The following is a 23,569-nucleotide window of genomic DNA, read 5'->3' as shown; positions in this document are numbered from 1 at the left end:
TCTTAAGAGAAAAATTAGATTAAAAATAAATATTTTTTCTCAATATTTATTTTTGAATTTAAAAAATTTAGATATTGTTAAATCATTACAAATTAAATGGCTTTTGAACGTTATCAAGTGAAATATTTCAAGTAATTTCAAATTTTAAAATATTCCAAATACTCCTTAAAATAGATTGATCCCAAAGTCTACTAATTTGCTAAAAATTTCTAAAAAAGAAAAAAAATTTCAAGTAACTACACAGGTCCAATTTAAATCTTGCCAAAAGATTTTATTCCATTAACCTTGAATACAGGTATGGAAAACTTATATTCACAACTTAATAAATTATGTAGAAATATATAGAATTTATGAAAATATTTTCATTTTTTGAATATGTACATTTAAAAAATAATCATTTCCGCGTAGACTTTAAATCAGCGGTGTCCAACCTGCGGCCCATTGTAGATTTTGATGCGGCCCTCACTTCAATTTAAAAACCATGAATTAATTGTATATAATATATTGTTATTATATTATGTATATAATATTATATGTATTATTGTATTATAGAATATAATTTAATCATTAAATTTGAATGTATTATTGTAAAAAAAAAAGTATGTGGCCCAGTCTTCACAAAAGGTGGGGCACCCCTGCTCTAAATGATTCAAATTGTGTGTTTATTTCGTCATTTAATACCTAGCGTAGTGATGTTCAAAACTTTCCGTGACAAATGTTTGTGGATTTATCCCTTCAAAATCTCCATTAAGAGTACATAATAGTGGAATTTGTTGTCTCTGTCTTACCAGTGCGTAATATAGCAAATTTGCGATCAGAAGAACACTTGTAGCTTCTTTAGTTTAAAAATTACAGTGAATCGACCTATTATAAAACTTGATGGTAAGAACATTATCTATGTTTGTATGTTGCTTTTTTAGATAATTCAATTTTTAACTGAGTTATGGGCATATAATATACAGTACATTTAAAATCCTCATAACTCACTTAAAAATGTAACTATCGTAAAAAAGCAACGTACAAACACAGATAATGTTCTTACCATCAAGTTTTATAATAGGTTGATCACTGTAATTTTTAAACTAAAGAAGTTACAAGTGTTCTTCTGAGCATAAATTTGCTATATTACGCACTGGTAAGACGGAGACAACAAATTCCACTGTTACGTACTCTTAAAGATTTTTAACACAGTCATTAAACTAAACTTTATTGTTTGTAACTAATAGAAATCTTATATAATAAACAAAATAAAATTTTAATTTATTGTTATTACTAGGGGCCGGATTTATATGCAATTGCATAATTTTCCTTAACAGTCCAATAAATATCAAGATAAGCTACCAGTTTCAATATTATAGTCAATAGATCTGGAATACAAAGTTTTATTTTGCATATTATTTTGCCATTTTAGATTCGTTTAAGACAATCGATGGAAATGTCCAATGATGTGAGTTCTCTTTCGAAGGTTAGAAATTATATCATTAAAGATTATTCTTTTGGAAAGGATTTTAATAGCAAAAGAAGAAAAAGTTATCATATGAGGGCTGCAGCCTTTAAAGAGGTATGAATATTTTCTAATTACTTTTTTTATGTAATGAATAGTTAAATAATAATCTATGATAAACATAAGTATTAAAAGGAACTTAAAAAAGTAACAATTTATGTTTATTTATTTTATTTTTTTAATGCAGCCTTTAAGGAGGTAATAATTTATGATGAATACATAAGTATTAAAAGGAACTTAAAAGTGTAATAATTTATATTTATATATTTAATTTTATTAATGTTAATGTTATTTGAGTAATAGTTTTATTTTTAAATTTTGTTAATTAAGATATATACAATGTTATCCTTATGAGTAATCATCCCCTAAGGAAGTATACAATATATAGTGTTAAATAAAGTGTATTCAAATATAAAAAAAAAGTTTTTATGAATTCATAACGTAACAGCATTTTTCATTATAACTTGTGACTATTATGTGAAATATAATTTGATTAAATGTTGTTGAAAATTTCTTCCTGCAGTAAGCTCTGGGTTTATTCTATTTCCTCTATCATTTATAGGTAACCTAACTTATAATATCAGGAATTACATATAGATCCTATACAAATGTTATGTAGTATTGTGCATGCATTGATTATAGTTTCAACTTATTCAGGATGATAATTATGAAGTACTCTGTGCTTAAGTAGACATCTGTATTAAATTTAATTAATTATGCACTTATTATTTCAAATTAGTTTGCTTAAAAAAATAAAAGTATGTACCGAAAACGTATTTTGAGTACTCCATTACAACGCTCTATAATAGATGTAGTTTTACTTAGCCATTTGTTGTACTGTTCCGATGGAGTATTTGGTTCTGGATTATACAGCGGTGTCTGTATCCATGGTCTTAGTCCATATCCTAAATCTCCTTATAAAAATAAAATAACACCTACATTTTAAATCACTTCATTAAATATTTACCTTTATATACCTAATAAAAAATATGATGTATGTCCAATTGAATGGAGATGTTCTAAAACTCCTTGTACTTGACTTAATCACCATTTATGGCTATCATGTGCACTGCCAGGAAATTTAGCACATACATTTAAAATTTTTAAATCTGAATCACATATCTAGAATTTATTATTATTTATTAGTATTTAAATGCATTTAGATGTTTCTTATTTTTATTTACAACATTTTAACTGAACTCATCAATATATTTATTAAAAACAAATATAGATTAAGAAAGCAAATAACAATGATACCTATATTAATTATTAAATGTTTGAGTACTAAAATATTTATTATTTTAAATTAAGTCGGCGTTTGTTGTCAGCACAAAATTCGTCGATAACTGCATTTTTATTTACCTCTTTATCTTTGTGTCATAGGCGTGCGCAGACTTTCATTGCAGATGCAGCATATAAAATTAAGCAGCCCATTTTTTAACAATCGGCCAAATAAATGTTGTATAGTCAAAATTATAATTATTATACCGTATATCTTAAGACGTGAAATACATCTGTCGAATCATTATATCTTTTACTAAGTTCAATGCGTGTAAGTTACTAGTACATGAAAATATGATAATGTTATTTATTCTGTAATTTGTAATGGTTCTCTTTTTATAGTTTTTATATTTAATTACTAGATTATTTCATCATGTACTCCTTTGATATTTTGGGGTAGAGATAGCTAGATACGGTTAGTAATATCTTTTTTCGGGACATATAAATTCCTCTTTGTATATACATGAAATATCATAAGTTGTCAAATCATCGACTCTTAAAATATTGATTAAATATTATAGAAATATACTAATGTCGATAAATTTCCAAAAATTATATTTTGGAAAAAGTTATAAAATTAAAATATTATTATTAATAATATTTATATAAATTAATATAAATAATAATAATATTTATAAATTACTAAATTAATTTACTTAAAAAATTCTAAAAAATAAACTACTTGACTAAATTTGGTATGTAGTACGCGTGTGTAGCGTCCTCTTAAGTATACCTTCTTGAAATTTCAATTAGGAATCATAAGCTATTATAGTACTTAGCATACCTTAATTCTTTGTAATATAAATATTGAACATTTAATCAAACAAGATAATAGTTATATAAATGCATGGTAATAAGAAGTGCAATTTAAAAATAATTATTTGAACATCAAAATGAATGAATGGATGTAATTAAATTAAGCATGTAGGTATTTTAAAAATGATGATAATTAACAACAGACATAGACATAGGTATTAAAGTGTTACTCGATAGTACGTACTATGTCCTATGAAAACAATTATTACTTTAGTAATGGTGGTTAATAACCATTAAATTATGATAAATGGGTCTACCATCTGGTATAGGCACGATAATGAAATATATAACCAATCTTGTTAACACGGTCGTGAGCATTGTGCGTACGTCTCGTATAGACTATACAAGTGATACAACATAACATATCTGTTATTATTAAATATATACTAAGAGCATCATTTTTTAATTGTGATAATCTGTATATAACCAGTAGCGCCGAAGTAAAAACAAATATGTAGGACAAACATTTAGTGTTTAACTCCCCCCCCCCCTATATCAGGAACAAAAAATAAATTATAATACCAGACTTGTTAGGTACTCCTTAATTATTATTATTATTACTTAATAGGTATTTATTAAGAAGATGTCGCACCCGTATGTGTTGTCTCCGTCTTACACACGTACGACATGGGAAAAGTTCGTTCACTAGTTTCAATAGGATATTGTCAGATTTGATGTTAGAGTGAAGAGTGAATCCACCTATTAACAAACTTTTAGTTAGCAACATTTTCTGTGTTCTCTCGTTGGTTTTTTACGATATTTTAATTATTAAGTGAGTTATGGGTATGTAAATTATGAATATTTTAAAATGTTCATAACTCACTTAAAAATTAAAATATCGTAAAAAAACCAACGAGAGAACACAGATAATGTTGCTACCTACCTAAAAGTTTGATAATAGATGGATTCACTCTAATATCAAAACAGACAATACCCTATTGAAAACGATAATTTGCTAGGTCGTACGTGTGTAAGACGGACAACGTATGACCGTCCTCTTAATATTTTATTTTATCATTTTTATGATTGCCAATTATCATGAATTGTGGCCATTTTATTACAATAATACCTACCTATTAACTTGCCCAGCCTTGGACTAAATACACATACACACTGATGCGGATTTTTTTATTACATTATATAAATAGTTTTGAGGTAGCAAAATGATACTCTTGCAACCCCATAAAAATGTTTGTGGTCACGATCGCTACTCCTCGCTGCCCCATAGTTAAGCCACTGACAAACGGTCAATATTTTATAGTATAGGTCAGAGGTATTCAAACTGTGCGTCGTGACTTCCAGGCGCGTCGCAAGAGTTTGCAAAGAGGGCCGAATCAAAGCACCGAAAACCAACTTCATACCTAGGTCTTGTATAATTATTATAAATATTATTTGCAATCATTATGGAAATGAAAACGACACACCTTACGATTCAACCATTTGAAGTTCTATTTCTAGTACTAAAGTCACAGTTATTATCACTCAAATAACACATTTCCCATATTGTATCCGTGTGTTTCAATTTTTTTGTAATAATTTGGGAGTCGTAAAAATATTGTGAACACCCAAAGGAGCCGCGTGCTGAAAAAGTTTGAATACCTCTGACCTATACGTTATGCTGTATTGATCTAAATTTACTATAATAGTCAAGACTAGATGTCAAATTATATTGACACTGTTTAAATGGTATTCGTTTGGTATGTGACATACCGGACAACGTGACCTACCATTATAAGTACGAGGTGTGATCAAAAAATACCGGGACTAAAATTATATCTGCGCTAAAAATAATCGAATGGGGAATATACACACATCAAATAAAAATAGAGATAACACTCAATTACGTTATTCAAGCCGTGAGTTAATATTAACTGTTAGTAATGAACGAAAATTCATTGAAATCAGATACTTTTATTGTGTGTGCCGTTTTTGTCATGTCGAATAAACTCGAGCAGCGTGTTTGCATTAAATTTTGCGTTAAACTCGATAAATCAGCGACTGAAACTTTTGAAATGATTAAAAAAGCATTTGAAGATGAAGCGATGAGCAGGTCTAAAACATTTGAATGGCATAAAAGGTTTATTGAGGGTCGTGAAGACATTAATGATGACTCTCGTGCTGGACGACCTTCAACATCAAGAAATGTGGAAATGGTGGCAAAAGTACGAAAAATTATTCGATCAGATCGACGAATGACGATAAGAGAACTTTCTACTGAGTGTAACATTTCTTTTGGATCATGTCAAACTATTTTGACTGAAGATTTAGGCATGAGACGAGTCTGTGCAAAAATGGTCCCAAAATTGTTGTCTCAAGATCAAAAAAATCATCGAATTGAAGTTTGTCAAAATTTGAAAGAACGAACACGAAATGACCCAGGGTTCATTAAAAATGTAATAACTGGTGATGAAACTTGGGTCTATGGTTATGACATAGAAACTAAACGACAGTCATCACAATGGAAATCAGTAACTTCACCAAGACCCAAAAAAGCTCGACAAGTTCGTTCTAACGTGAAGACCATGTTGATTACTTTTTTCGATATTAAAGGCCTTATTTATTACGAATTTGTTCCAACTGGTCAAACGGTTAATCAGACTTACTACAAAGAAGTTTTAATTAAATTACGAGAAAAAATCCGTAAGAAACGTCCAGATCAATTCCAAAATCGATCGTGGTTGTTACACCACGACAACGCGCCTGCTCATTCTGCCTTATCAATCCGTGAGTTTCTAGCTGATAAACAAATTCCAGTTGTACCTCATCCCCCTTACTCGCCAGACCTCGCCCCTTGTGATTTTTTTTTATTTCCAAAAATTAAAACTGACCTCAAAGGACAAAGATTTGATGATATTGAAACAATAAAAAAGAATGCGGTGGATCAACTCAAACAACTTAAAGTTGAAGACTTCCAACACTGCTTCAAAAAGTGGCAGGAGAGATGGGACAAGTGTATAACATCGGGCGGTGAATACTTTGAAGGAGACTAATATTTGAAATATTATTTGTACATTTAAATAAATGAAAAAAAAAAAATCCCGGTATTTTTTGATCACACCTCGTATATTGGATATTTGCTTAGTGTTTTTAGTCAGTTGAAAAATCATAAAATTATGTGATTTTATTTATTAATAACTAATAACTAAGGCAAGTATAAAATAATACAAGATTACGTCATATTTTGGTAATGTCAAAATCTGTAAAAAAAAGTTTGAATATTGAATGTATAAATACCTATATTTACCTATTATAGTATTTATTTTTTATTATTATTTAGTTAACTCACGGCATTATAGTAATTATTAAGCTAATTATTATAGCTATTTATACGCAATATTCGTTTGTGACGATAAATACGTATTAAGAGTAAATTGTTATACTTCACCATATTAGTATAGATAACAGACAAGTTGAAGAATATCTATCAATAAATCATTATAGAAAATAAATTAAATATGATCATTAACTAATCTAAAATATAATATAACATTAAATATTGTAATATTTAAAATGCTTAGTCATGGAAAAAAAATTATTTACATTTTTTGTGCCACATGTTACATGTTGAAATTTATTCAAAACAATATTATAAAACTGTGCACCTCAAAGCATGTTTTGTGTTATCCCTTAACCAAATAAGAACACCAAAACCAAAAGGTTGATACAAATATACTAAAATTAATGTTCATTACTCCGATCAGACATAAAAAGTTTGGATTATAATTTTTAACCGTTTTGGACTGTTTATTGAATGCTGGAATATTTGCCAGTCAGTTCATCCTAGAAACAATCCATATTCTATTATTTAATATAAAATTAACTTTATGAGTACCTAATTATATTTAAAAAATACGCATAAAAATTCAAAATATACTAAATTATATATTCAAATAGCAAATAGAATATATATAAACATTCCTAAAATTCACTTTTATTGTCTTAAGATTTTTCAAACTACCACAATTAATGAATTAATCAAAAAAATTATTATGCACGGTAACATCAATCGGTAATTATAAATTATATTAACGATATAACGGCCATATAAATACCATATAGTTTCAGAGTTATTAGCATTGTGGTAATTGATAGCCCTGGTCGGTTTTAACTAATATATATTAGATTATTATTTGTTTACAATCATATTGTAACTAATAATATATCTAGCCAGAACCAGCCACTGTCGCTATGCGTGAAATGTTATGGTTCTCAACCGGTGTGCCACAAGAAATGCCTAATATTTGTAATTATGCTGGTAAAATAAGGGGAAAACAGTACCTACTTTATTTCAATACATTTATGTTGAGTGTGCCACAAAAACATGTGAAAATAGTGTGCCGTGAACTAAAAAAGCTTGAGAACCGCTGTGACCTATTCTGACAAGCCATCTCCGCTCAAAATCGTTTTTCGTGTACAGTCAAATTATATCATTTAATTTAAATTTAATGCCATCCATTATAACAACCCACTTGTAACCTACTGTAGGTACAGTACAGCGATATTTTTTGTTTGTTTTTACCATTGCTTTTCAAAACAACTGGGAATTTCAAATTTTGACCTCCTCCAACGCTTCAACTAGATTCACTTTCCAACCGGAAATGCTACTGAAGTTGAAAATTTAAGCATTATTTCGACTACTTACCGTGTACACACACAAATTAAAATTAAAAAACACAACATTTTAAGATCTAATATATTCATTAAATTATATTATTAGGTATGCATATTATGCGTAAAAATATATTTAAAATGAAGAATAAATATATTCGTTCATAATCAATGACTTGTCCCAAAGTATTATGTATATTGTATTAATACCTATTACCTATATATAATTGAAAAATGTAAAACTTTAATATATTGAAAAATATCCAATTAAAAATCTTCTGATAATCAAATATAACTATATAAATGCTTGTTAGTAATATTTGAATACAATTCTTAAACTGGAACAATATTTTTATTAATTTTTATAATATTATTATTTATTATAATTTATAAATTTATAAGGTACCTACCTATACATACTAGGTAAATATATTACATCATTTTTATATAATAGATATCACTTTAAAACGTTCGTAAATATAAAATAAAATAATAATAAATAAGGTACAATAATTAAAAAAAAAAAAAAAACAAATAATTACACATATTTTCAATTTTTTTATAAAATAATATATTATGAGATGTATTATAACTTAACAAAAAAATTCATTCTATGAATATAATATGTATATTACTTGAAAAGTACAAAAATAGCTCAAAATACTTATTCAGTACCTAATTTGAAGAAAATGTTGGTTATTTAAGTATTAAGTATTCTTAGTGGTGAGAACATAGATAATGCGTATAAATATTTAAAAAAAATAAGATAATTAACTAAAAAAAAATAAATCTTTTTTAATTGACTTTATTCCGGTCTGACAAAATAACCTTCGAGTTACATAAATCGTCATTATTTAGTATAAAAACTTTAAATGTAATTGAATTGATACAAAATAATTTTAAAAATGTTTTGATTCGTATTATAAGTACAAGCTTAAAATAAACCTAGGTACCTATTACAAATTTTTACTCAGTTTTTATTTGAATAAAATTAACCGGTCAACGTATTATAGAAGAAGAACTAAACTTATTTATTAGTTAGTAGTATAAAATTGGTTTTCAATCACAGGTCAGTGCATTATTTATCAATAATTTTCCACCAGACAGTCCAAAAAACGTACAAGTTTGTCATCAGATGGTTGTATCTCGGCGAGTTCGGTCGCAAAACAATCACCCAGAAATGGCAACCCGAACAATGTTATTAGATAATTATTACCAATTGGCGTGTACTGGACGTATTCTGTAGAGAGCCCGTGTTGATGGATCATTCTGTACCAGGCTTGTCCTAGACAAACTCTGCAAATCTTAACTTTGGTCCGTGGCCAGATTTGATGCACTGCGTTGTGTACCTACGTTTTTTTTCAAAGTCTACGTACATGGTTTTTATGTTGAATTCGTTGTTGAAAATCGCACAGTAATTTTGAATTGTTTGAAATACTTCTTCGTATGAGCGTTGATGCTTGTTCGGTAACAGAGAAAACAACACCGGAATGCGACTGTTGTTCTTTAAAACATAAACCGTAAATAATATATAAAAAATATCTCTACAATATCGTAATGTACCATCCGTGTATAATTTATCTGACTCGCTAAGAAATTTCAAATTACTTTCCGTACAAAATATTATTATTTCTTTTTCTTGATCGTTTAATAACAAAAATTTATCATTTTCATTTGTTTTTATATCCAAAGACTCTAATGCTGTATGCACTTCATATCTGTTGTGCGGCAATTTCGGAATTACAGAATATCGCGAATCATACATATTGGTATTAATATAAACTACATCAGTATCAGTATATTTTATGATCGCTTTGGTACTGTCGATTGAATTTTTTAAATAGTAAAGAAATAACGAATCAGAACCTTTAAAGATATCTTCAATAGTTTTATGTTTTTGTAATGAATTATTCACATTCCGACTGTTCATTATTTGCACTGGATCTGGACTATGATTTTGTTTCAGGTTTGAACTTAAAATATAACGACTATTATTGAAACATTTAGCAAAAGCATGACATTCTCTGTTTGCAGTACACATATAACTTTCAACACCATTAGGTAACATTTTATCAAAATCAAATTTATAATTATTAATTACTACAATACGTTTGTTTTTTTCACTCGTCATTATATTGCAGTAATTTTAACTACGATTAACACAAATACGTAAAATCTGATGCGAATACGCGGGTTACTTAGATGATGATTGACTAAATACTAAATAGGTTTTATTTTTTCACAATTAAATGACTACAAAATGGAATCGTTATCAATACAACAATATAAGAATTTAACAATATAAGAATTTCCGTTTGTATTGTTATGTAGGTATATCACAGCCAACCACGTTTTTATTTTTAAATTTGAAGATAACCGGAGACCAATGATAATACCTACATTATATCTATATTCGTCTATATAATTTAATAATATTATTATGTTTACTTAATTGATAAACGTTCGCATTATTATCCTCGAAATCATTAATAATGTTATTTTTTATCAAACCCTATTATTTGTAAGATGTGGAGACTATAATATAACTGAAATGCAAACATTCCGATTAAGTTATTTGTTTTGGCGCCAATCAATTTCAAATTAAATAATCTGTATAGTAGTCTTATTTAATAACTAATAATATAGATATCTACTTTTTTTTTTAATTTATATTTTATTACTCATACAATGTAGTGAAATTTATCTTGATTGTCAGTAGGTATTTACTTTTTATTTTTCTGGTATTGAATATTGATTGAATTAAATTTAGAATTTAGACATTTTATTTATGTGAGTATAACTTGTTACAACTAAATAATTATGTTAATATAATATGCTATTTAGGTACATTCATTACATACATTTGTTTAATTTAAAAATATAAAATTTACATTGCAGCACATTAGAGATCAAAAACTCGCCAAATATTTATATTAATTATTATATTTGTATACAAAAAGGATCTATTTTTTAAAACATTATAGGTAACTGGTATTTACTATTATTGTTATTTCTATACAACTGATCATATAATATTCAGAAATTCAAATCTAAGATTTCCCAATGCCACATTGCCATCCATACAGTGCCATTATGCAGTAGGTAACATCGAATTGTCCTATCCATTTAAAATATAATATGGAAGTATGTATATAATGGAAAAATTGTATATTTTTCAGCAGGTTTGGTATTTCCTTTCGTCTTTTGACATATTATTATACATATTTTCACCATTCCAACCAATTAAACCATGTACCTACTTTATTTTCGTGAATAGGTAAGAATTGTGTTAGCAGTCTCCATGACGCATAATGTTACTGTGTACTGTTGTGGTGTTTATTATAGAAGCAGTGGTGTAGTGGAGGGTATACGCGGGTATACGGCGTATACCCGAAATGCTAAAATTCTTAAATGCGTATAGGAAAAAAAATAAAACAAATACGCGGGTATAGCCTACGGTCGTAGCCTTTTGGGTTATTGATAACCATATTACCACAATTTATATACAAATTTCTGATTTTTTTTAATATCATTACTTCAAGAGAATAATTGAGGTTAATATTATTGTGATCACGGTTGTAGTTATAATAAACTGTGATTATGATTAATTATAAAATGATAAGAAATAGGAAAAATTAAAATTGTCCAAACGTCATAACTTCACAAATGACTTGTGGTGTATTTATTTATCATCAGAAGTTATTAATAAACTATAAACATTGAATACTACGTAAACATAATACATTAGGCAGGGGCTGATGATACCCGTTCAAGGAAAGTGGAGGCATTAGAAGAACAAACAGACAAAAAATCACTGTGGAAAATTTTATAAATTATAAAGTATAAATAAATAAATTTGCTATAATGGAATCATATATTATTATATATTTAAATAAATTTAGAATAATAGATAAATCTAAGCATATTGGTATACAGGGGGTGTGGGGGGCGGAGCCCCCCACGTATTAAAATTTCTCAATTTAGGTGTATACCCAAAACAATATTTACGACTACACCACTGTATAGAAGTCTTGTAAAATATTTACGATTTAAGTAAATAGATATTTAAATACGTTTAAAACAAGGTGTTTATACTAAAGGGGGCATTTAAATACCGTTTAGGGCGTATTTTCATTTTAAAATCAAATACCTACGTATTTGTAAATACATAAAAAAATCAAAAAAATAATTCGTCGCACTTCAGATTTCTTAAAATAGTTCTATAAACTATTTGGTTGGTGTATTTGAATATAGTTATTGGTATGCTTAAACATCATTGTCACAACTAATAAATAAACATAAATATCATAAATAACGCCATAATGACCACACTGACCATCCCTTGATTCACTCGTATAAATTTTAAACACCAACAAAAGGGACAATCCGTATTGTACGGTCACGTATTGAGAAATCGACACGAATTCGTTACGGTAAGGCATACGATTGCGTGGCTTTTATAAATGCCGACAGAGATAAATCTACAATTCTTGGAAACACAAAAATCTTTGATGAAACCGCTCACCACTCTCTGTTCGACACAGCCTTGAATGACGACACGTCCTTACCCAGTGTTATTGGACCACCAAACATAATAAAATAAATTCCATCGAGTAAGAATAATCATCTACCACCACAAGTAAACCTAACAATAGACCGGTCTCTGCAGTATTCTTACGTACGACAACTCGGCTTTTTTAACGATCAGTAATCATAGCGTTTTTATTTGATTCGTGTATCATGTTAACATATTCCAGTCATCTGTGAGGTGTGAGAATATTATATTACTAAAATAGTGTTCACTACTAAATTATTCAATAGTGTGTCTACCGCTAAATTTATTATGAATAATTAATATTATATGCATATTTAGAAATGGTTTAAAAATGGACTGTAGTCGCCACCAACTTCTCTTTTATTAGAACTAGAGTAATTTCTTTTAAAATGTAAATTAAAAATATTATAATTTATAGCAGCTATTCTACATGAAATAATTACAGTAATTGGGTCGTGCTACTTGTGTCAACAATTGATAAGAGCAAGATAGTTATTACCATTGGTATAATTACTTATTTGTATTTGAACTATTAGAACAAAACTTCCTAATCATAAATTATATAGGCGAGTTATTTGTACTTATCCGAAACAATAATTTAATAACTTCAAGTCAGTATAATTTGATGTTAGGTTCATAAGAAAAAAATATTAAAACACAATCATAAGTAGGTATGGATCGGTTCTTAGGTCACACTATTTGTTCATACTGTGATGAGTTATTTATTACTTATTATTTAAAAATTAATATTGGGTAAAAATTTAAGACTTAAACTAAATAACATACATGGCGCAAGTTGGTTAAATTTGATGGGGAGGCTCAAGTCCTGGCTATTTATACATTGAGTTTTTAATAGTTTGTTTGATACTAATAAATTGGGGGCTAAGCACTATACTAATAATTTCTTTGTTGTTATATTTGCTAATAATTTGATTTCGCTAAATTTAATTTTAGCTTTTTGATCACTCTTGTTTTTTTTTTTTTTTTTTGTGGACCAATCGAACTATTTATAATGCCAAATTAAATTTTAATTTAGAATTCTTTCAATATATTTTTGAACACGAAATATTAAGGTGTAAGTGATAAACAACAAATTGAATTTAAAACGATGAAATTCTTATTTAATTTTCAACTTCACGTTTGAGTTTCTATAAATAATTATTTCGTAGGGTACATAATAAACACCTATTACATAAGTACAGTTAACTCGATAATTCTAAATTCAGGGGACTAAGCTAAAAATTTGATTTATAAAGGTTTAAAAGTTTTCGATTTACTGATTGCTCAAATAATCAAGGAGAAAAAAATTAATTCCAATAATTAGAGAAAGATGAAAAATTGTATATATTACATTTGTTTATTAGTCTTATTATCGGTTATTTTATTTTTATTTTTTGTGGTTAATTGTTGACCACAATCTGGTCCATATAGCGTTATATAACTTACTGCATGATAGCATTGAAAATTGCATCATTTTTTTGCCCATTTCAGACGTCCAATTCTAGATTAGGAAGGTACAATAATATTTAATCACCATCGTTATTAGTTTCATTACGAGTACGTCTCATAGATTTACATAATCTTTATACATGTAATTGCGGTTAAAGAGTTTCTTGAAAATCAAATTCAAATATTGTAGAGTTTGTCCCACCGGCAGACATTTCGAATTATCGAGAAGGCCGGAATACATATATTATCTTCTAATTATAGAAGTTTTGTCAGGGGACTAAGCGTTTAGTTCGATTTATCGAGTTTTTCGAGTTATCGAGTGACTATTGTATTACCTATTACAATACGTAAGGTAATACCACTATTTATTTATTTGAATGTATTATTATTCATATTATTACATGGAGTATTATAATAAATTGATAATTTTATTCTTCTTTATTATTTGTATTTTTCTCAACCGGAAGTCTTTAGTTTTTTTTTCGCTTATAAATACTTTACTTTGTATACAATTAATCGTCAAAGTTTAGTATTTAAGATTACGCTTGTGATCGACCAATATTAGAAAAGGTAATTAATTTTACGATGAATATATAATAAGTACATATTTTTTCTTGACATAACCATTTTGATTTAAAATATTCAGTGTTTTACCACAAAACCATCACGAATACTTGCTTCTAGCCTTTCTTGCTCACTCAGTCAATGTATGGTATAATATTATATTAAGCTATGTCGTCTCTATCGTATAGTTACATTCATGCCGGCCCCCGGAAAAGCCGATATTATTTTATATTATAATATCATACTGCAAGTATCCACTATCCATAAAAATATGCGATCAAATTTTTCCTATCATATATTATTCTCTTGTAAATATAATATATAACAAGTATATTATACGCCTAACCTAGCACCAATTTCGAAAATCATACACAGCGATTATGGAGTATGGTCAATTAATACTATTACTTATTAGTATTAGTAGTATTACTTAACTATACTAACCTTACGTAGTTACTTTTACTGGAAATACAGTATTCACTATTAACTATAGTACATGTTGTATAGTGTACAATAACGCGGTATATTGGTGCCATTGTGGTAACACGTAACACTATCAAAGATAATATTATATCATTATTTTTATTATCATTATTCACAGATATAGATAATATTATCTATATCTGTGTCAATATTTTATTTATCTATTAACACTATTTCCCCTTCGTTGGTTGGGCTCATGATTTAAGATAGACTAAGATAGTCTATCTTAAATCATGGTTGGGCTGTAGGCAACAATGGTGGATCGTGGTCTGTGGATGCACGTAATATCACAGAACAATATAGAAGCGAAACTCGATCAGCTGATTGGAGTTTTGTTTCCCTATGATCTGAAGTCTAAACCTCCGAAAAACGTTTCCCGTACTAACATGATATTAGACCCAAAGTCATACATATTATGTAAACGTTTCTCCCACGTTGGCGGGGTTCGCTGTGCGGGGTCGGCTTGTTTCCCGTAGGCCGTAACCACGTTTTTGATATGAAATATTTAATTGATAACGTATGCCGTGCCCTCCTGCAGACGAATTGACGGTTATGTTACTTTTAACTTTAAAGTTTTTTTATGTATTGTTATTTGTTGTTCATATTCTGTTCGTGGTTGTGCTCGTGACAAATATTGTGACCAATATTAAACTGGACTGTAATTTCTTTTTGGGCCAAATTATGAGTTCGACAGTAGGGTCAGTATGCGTTTGTGGTAAGAAACGTGGTAATTTGAACTCGGTAAATTGGGGTCGACATTTAGAGGCTTGCAAGTGCAATAAAAAAAAAAAATTAGTCATAATTACTTTGGTTCAAATTTAAGTAATTATTTTAAATCTCCTAAAAATATTTCAGTCACGACTAAAACAAATATCTTATCAGGTAATTATTTTATTTTAATAACATTATTATTCAACTAAACTAAGATTAGTTAAATTAATTCATTCAAAAAAAAATGTTTGTTTATTTCAATTGTCTATGTTAAACAATAATAATTATTATAACATTTTGTTTTGTTAATTTGTATATGGCAGATGCTGAATCTTTAGATGTGACAGCTATTGGTGAAATCACTAAAAGTGATGAATTAAATGTATCAAAATGTGTATCAGGTAATGTATATAATCTTATCTTAAGACACGAACGTACGTGTCCTAAATTAATAGTAATACATCTATGTTGTGAATCAAAACATCTGTGTTTTTTGTGTTTACATATTAATATATTTTATTATTCTCATTAATCACTGTAGCTCAGTTGAAATTATTCATAAAATATCCAAACTAAAAAAACATAACCTTATATACCTAACTAGTTTATCATAGAAAAATATTATACCTACAAAACAAAATTAATGTATGTAACATAATGAAATATCAATAATTATAATATTTTGTTGCATGAGTGTCTTAACATTCTAGAAATAATTGTGACTTGTGAGTTGTGTTTATATTTAATCATTGTATTCTCCATCATCAGCTTACCAAGAAAAATATGGGTAATACTGCTATAATACTTTGGTATATTTATACCTTTATTTTATTTATATTTTATATTATGTGTTATGTGTATGTTAAATGTTTAAAATGGATTTGATGAGTCATTTTCACACATAAGAACATCTTATATACCTAGAAACAAAAAGAATATTTCAAATTTCAATATTTCACCATACAGGTAAACTTTAAGATGCCGTATGAATGGAGACAAACAATGTATTGTAAAGTAAGTAGATAAGTTACAAGATGAACTTCTAAGTTCTATTTTTGAATAAGACAATTTTTAAAAGCTTACTGTAGTTGAATTGTGTAATAATTTGTGTTGTATTGCACTATTGCTTTATTCAAAATGTATACTGTTGCATGAAAGTATATTATTATGTTATAGTTCTGTATTTGTATAACATTTGTAAAACAAATACATTTTGCTTATGGATATTGATTAAGTGTGGTGAAAGTAAATAGTACATTTTTATAGATTATATATAATATTTATAGTTTATTTTGTGTAAAAATTATTAGTTCATTAACATTTAATTGTAGGATTACCAACTGAAACTGGAAGTGATAGACAGAATAATGTTACAGACCAGTTATTATTGTCTTCAAGTAGTAAAAACTCTGAAATTGACAGCAGAAACGATATTGTTGAAGGTAATGTGTATTTTTTCATAAATTGTTTATTGTTAAAAATATATTTTTGTATTAATAAAATAAATTGAATAATGTTATAGACCAGTTATTATTGGCTTCAAGTAGTAAAAACTCTGAAATTGACAGCAGAAACGATATTGTTGAAGGTAATGTGTATTTTTTCATAAATTGTTTATTGTTAAAAATATATTTTTGTATTAATAAAATAAATTGAACAATGTTATAGACCAGTTATTATTGGCTTCAAGTAGTAAGAACTCTGAAATTGACAGCAGAAACGATATTGTTGAAGGTAATGTGTATTTTTTCATAAATTGTATATTATTAAAAGATATTATGTTTGTTTCAATAAAATTAATTGAACAATGTTATAGACCAGTTATTATTGGCTTCAAGTAGTAAAAACTCTGAAATTGACAGCAGAAACGATGTTGTTGAAGGTAATGTGTATTTTTTCATAAATTGTATATTGTTAAAAGATATTATGTTTGTTTAAATAAAATTAATTGAACAATGTTATAGACCAGTTACTTGTAATTTCGGGCCATAAAAATGAAAATGATCCAGGAACCTGGCCATCTAAAATGTCTGACTCTATGAGAAGTTATTTTCATGGAATCGGTGCTTGTCAACCATCACCATTAGATTTAGCAAATGGCTTTCCAAAAGTATTTGATGTTTCAAGAATTGCAAGATGTTTTCATGAGAGTTATTACAACAAAGTGTTATTTGATGGTGCAGTTGTAAATCGGTCATGGTTATCATATTCTGTTTCATTAAATAGAGTTTTTTGTATAACTTGTATACTGTTTGGCCTACCAAAAGCTCATCGTTCTTCTTTTGCCTCAGAAGGAAATCAAGATTTTCGAAATATGAAAAGGAATATAGAAAATCATGAAACAGCAATTGAACACCTTCAAGCAGAAATTAGTCGTGGTTTATATGCAAACAACAATCGTATCGATGCACAGATAGTTCACTCAGCAAACAGAAAGGTATGCGAAAATCGAGAAATTTTAAAAGTAATTATTGATGTATTACTATACTTGGGAAGACAAAATATTGCCTTTAGAGGTCATGATGAGAGTTTTTTATCAATAAATCAAGGTAATTTTTTAGAACTTTTAAAATTAATCTCCCAGTACCATCCTGTTATTCAGCACCATTTGAACAAAATTCAAAACACGAAGAAAAACAGACTTACATACATGTCACATGATACTCAAAATTGTCTTCTTAAGATATTAGCTGAACAAATACGTTGCAAAATATTAAAAGAGGTTCAACAGGCTGGACTTTTTGCCATTATTATTGATACCACAACTGATGTGGCCAAATTAGAACAAATGTGTTTTGTTATTCGGTATATAAATAAAGAAGGTCAAATACAAGAACGCCTTATTGCCTTAGATACAACTTTGGATGCATCTGGATTAGGAATGTTCAATGTTTTTCTTAATATTACAGAAAAATATCAAATAAACTGGAAGACTCAATTATGTGCTCAGGCGTATGACGGTGCCGCCTCGATGCAAGGGCAATATTCTGGCCTACGGACACGAATCCAACAAGAAAATCCAAATGCTCTATATATTTGGTGTTTTGCGCATCAGCTTAATCTGGTTATAGTAGACATGTGTGACTGCTGTACAGAAACTAAAGTATTCCTTGGTGATGTTCAATCAGTAAATGACTTTATGCGAGCACGAAAAAGGACTGCACTATTTGTAGACTACCAAAAAAAATTGTATCCAAAAATGAGATTGCGTCGTTTAAAGCATTTTTCAACAACTAGGTGGACATCCCATGACAGAGCTATAATTGTGATTTATGAAAAATTTAAGGCATTAATTAAAACATTAAATCACCTATCATCATCACCTGACTCAGATCGAGATACTTCTTCTAAAGCGTCTAGTTTGGCCACTACGATTAGTGCATTTAAATTTGTAGTCACAATGTTGTTTTTGCAAAAAGTATTTTCTGCAACTACGCCACTGTCAAAATATTTACAATCAAAAAATTTGGATTTTATTCAAGCTATTGTATTAATTGATAAAGTTAAAGAGAGCCTAATTAATTTAAGAACAGAAAAAGAATTTTTAAATCTTATTAATGAAGCTCAAAGTTTTGCAGAAGAAAACAATTTAGCTGAAAAAATGTTCAAAGAAATTAGAATAAGGAAAAGAAAACTTATGCCTGGTGAAATTGGTCATGATGAACCTCAAATTTTGGCAATTGATCGTTATAAAACTACTGTGTACTTCACTGTTTTAGATACAATTTTATCATCTATTTCAAATAGATTTAAAGAATCTAGAGAAATATTAAAAGACTTAAGTATATTATCACCAGCTCGCATCAAATCATTTGGGAAAGAAAGAACTCCAAATTTACCAGTTGATGCATTTCAAGAACTTTGTAGGTGGTTACCAAAACTAGACCTACTTGCTTTAAAAAATGAATACTTAATATTTAGCAAATCAATAAATGCTCTTATTGATGGTATGTCTCCAAATCTTTTGCACAACAATGAAACAACATTTTTGTTTGAAAATAATCAAGCTAGCGATATTGAAGAACCATCTTCCGAAGAAGAAACGTGTGACACTGATAGCAGTGCAGGAGTTGATACAAAACAACTACTCGAAGTATTAACAAACTTTGGAATACTTCACAGTTTTCCAAATCTCCACTACGCATACAAAGCCTTACTTACAATTCCAACATCTTCTGCAAGTGCAGAAAGAGCATTTTCTAAAGTAATTGTTTTCTTATAATATATTTAATAAAACAATAAATGCATGGGTAGCGTCCTCTTAAGAATAAATCCCATAAAGCTCTTATGTTTTTTATTTTTAATCTTTGTAGCAATTTATAATTTGTCATAATATTTATTACAATAATACTCAATAAAATAATAAAATACTAATTTAATTTTTTTCAATGGTAGGTAAAACTGATAAAGTCAAGGTTGAGATCAACTACAAGCGAAGACCGATTAGAAAGTTTGATGATTTTAAACTGTGAAAGAGATATAAACATAGATTATAATTTGGCCATTGATACTTTTGCAGCAACATCAGATTTATTGAGGGACAATTTATTGTTTAAATAAAGATTTATTGTTATTAATATATTATAAGTAATTTTATTATATTTCTGATATTAAAATGACAAAGTATATTACTGTTGTAGAATTGTGAATTGGGGGTGTGGGGGCGAAGCCCCCACGGGTCTGTGTGAAAAAATGTAGGTGGTGGTGGTCGAATATTTATACTTGCCTCATAAAATAAAATAGTTCACGCCGCCACTGCACATAGGGTAGACTGTATATTGATTTATTATTTATGATTATTGACATTTTTCTCGTTTTACAATATAGGTACAGTTATATAATGCCATGACGGTGCACAGCAGTAGTGATAAATATTCTTTGAGTCAATGCATAAACACGTACCCACCCACATTAATGGTTACATGCTTAGTAAAGTAGGATTCCTCATTGAATGTTAAATACTGCCACATAGGTACATTCACAGAACGTTTTAACAATAACAACGAATCCATAATAACTATATATATGTGTGATTGAACCATTATAATTTTATTATATAGCATCAAGAGGTACCTGGAACAAGCAGGTAAACCCTCCGTCATCCTTTTCGCCCCTACGGACACAACGGTTAACCTACCCAAGTGATTTATTTACTTAGAATGCATTCCATAGTATTATTTTCGAATGCTTTATATGTTACCACCGATATGTACCTTGGTCCCATGTACAGGGTAAATCACAAACATCTGTCAATATAAAAATCACATACAGGATGATTCATCTGGCATGTGCTCGCCGTCATTTTTAACTAACAATAAATTAATTCCAATACTGATTTTTAAAATTCCCAAGTATATTTCCATCCCAACAAAAACACCGCTAAACTCCCCGTAAAAAACGGATCTAAAAGTTATATAATTTTATAGGTAAGCCTTTGAACTATAAATATAATCGTTTATCTTAAAATAAATTGCTAAATAATTTAACTTAGCTTGGCAGCGACTTTAAAACACTTGATTAGTAATACACTGCCTATTTAATAATGATAGTAGACTATATTATTATGATCTCGTTATTCTATAATATTTTTAAATATTTAACTAAAGTTGCCAAGCTAAGTTTAATATTTTACCAAACTTTTTTAACATAGGTACCTATAATTAAAATACTTGGAAATAAAATGATATTACTAGTTTTATTGCCGTTTATTTTGGCGGAGTGTTTTTGGTAGGATGTAACTCATTTTCCAGGACCATTTTTATGACTTATTATTTCTTATTTCGGGAACATAGTATTGGTTTCAAAATATATATATTTAATCATTTTAAAAAATAAATGTACATAGGACCGAATTTTAAATTCTTTAGATCTGTATACAATTTATTTTTATGCATTATTAGGCATCCAGATCAAAATTCAAATTATTAGTTTTTGTATTTAGTATTTACTAATCATAATAGTCTTCAAGAATAGTCATAACAAATTTCAAATAAATGTTATATTGAATCTAGTACATACTTATTGATTATACAAGGAAATATATTAAAATGTTTCACATGTTAAAGAGTTGTTATTGATATAAACTATCCAAGTCTTAATTAAATAACTATAGCCTCAATACCTTCCAAACTTCTGATTAAAAACTTTTGCGAACATTTAAAAAATAAAAATTGATAGTGCCACAGGACACTCGTAAAATGGTATAAAAAACTAAGCATTTGAAAATACCTAAGTACACAAGAAAGATATAAAAATAAGAATTTTATAAAAAATTCATAATTAATGGTATTCAATACCTATCTTTTTAAGGAGTTTAGTATAGGCAATTGCCTCGGTCGCTGGATTGTGTAAATGTCGGTGTTCGTCTTATAACTTATAAGTCACTATCAAAAACCGTGAAAATGCTAATCAAATTATAGAATGAAAAATTCTATAATATTAAAATATTATATATAAGTATAATTATAAATAAGTAAAATAATTTCTTTTTATTACATATTACTATACAATAATTTGTTAGGTATCTTTATACAATATTATGTATATTAATATAATATATTTATTGGCGGTTATTCCGTTTTTGACCAACTTATTGGTAATTTTATCACATTAGATATAAAACGTATATGCACAAATATCAAAACGATATCGATATCGGTTAGGTTAGGATAATTAAAACAATTCGTACTCTAGCACAATATCGTCCGTCGCATTTGATGTGTTACCTTCTTGAATCCCAAATTTTTTTTTCCTCACCTGTGATTTCTGGCGCAATTAAAATAATATTTATACTATTATATAATATATTATACCCGTAACGAAATATGTGTGTAACTCGTGAACGTACCTACTGCAACTGTGAAAAAAAATAGTGGAGCGCTCCCGCACATGACGTGACAAGTAATATAATATTACACATTACTTGTATATTAAACATTTTATTTTTTATTATTTTTTTTTTCAAATATATTTGAATTCATCATAACAATAAATTACCAATATTTTTAAATTGTTTGTTGGCTACGAACAATGTTTTTTTATTTTATTTATTTTTAGAATGAAATATACAGTCATACTACATAACGTAATAATTATATAAACGTGAAGAGAGGAAACATGAATTATTAATCTGGGGAAAGAAGTCACCCACTGATGACAATTTTAATAAGATTTATTTATTTTTTTTTAAATTTATTAATGTTTAATTAATTAATTATTCTTGATGTAATAAATCTCTGGTTAGGTTTTTTTCATGAGGAGTTTAATATTTAAACATACTAAACCAATAATTTTGTCTTTTTTCATGTAAGTGTTGAAACTTAGTTAAGTGCGATCAAATTTTAGACTAAGATATTTTACTGTGGTTGATTTAGGGATAGGGATGACATGAACAATGTTACTGGAAGTAACTGAAACTAAGTATTAGTAGAGCAATAATTATACACTTGACAAGTTGATCTGGAGATTTAGAAACCTTAAGAAAATTTTCAATTTTGTTTATTTCAATTTTCATTTTTTAATTCATAATATTATTAAATTAAAATCTAGACATATGAACATTTATGTAAAAGATTTTTATGGGAAAGTCATTTCTGCAA

At 28.0% G+C, this 23,569-nt stretch overlaps 1 protein-coding gene and 1 pseudogene across 1 annotated transcript; one reads left to right on the top strand and one right to left on the bottom strand.

The window, feature by feature from the left end:
* LOC149061434 (uncharacterized) overlaps positions 1–23,569 on the bottom strand; it is a 116,441-nt pseudogene that overhangs the window by 80,888 nt on the left and 11,984 nt on the right.
* On the top strand, positions 17,709–20,531 carry LOC149061435 (zinc finger MYM-type protein 1-like). Its single transcript, XM_089220826.1, has 4 exons — positions 17,709–17,712; positions 17,788–17,853; positions 17,936–20,175; positions 20,367–20,531. The coding sequence occupies exons 1-4, from the start codon at positions 17,709–17,711 to the stop codon at positions 20,529–20,531; spliced, it is 2,475 nt and encodes an 824-aa protein (XP_089076952.1).

This window comes from Diuraphis noxia, unplaced genomic scaffold (assembly GCF_037042655.1).
Source record: "Diuraphis noxia isolate RWA-SAM2 unplaced genomic scaffold, SU_Dnox_SAM2 contig0001, whole genome shotgun sequence".
NCBI lineage: Eukaryota > Metazoa > Arthropoda > Insecta > Hemiptera > Aphididae > Diuraphis > Diuraphis noxia.
This window is presented reverse-complemented; position numbering and strand designations above follow the sequence as displayed.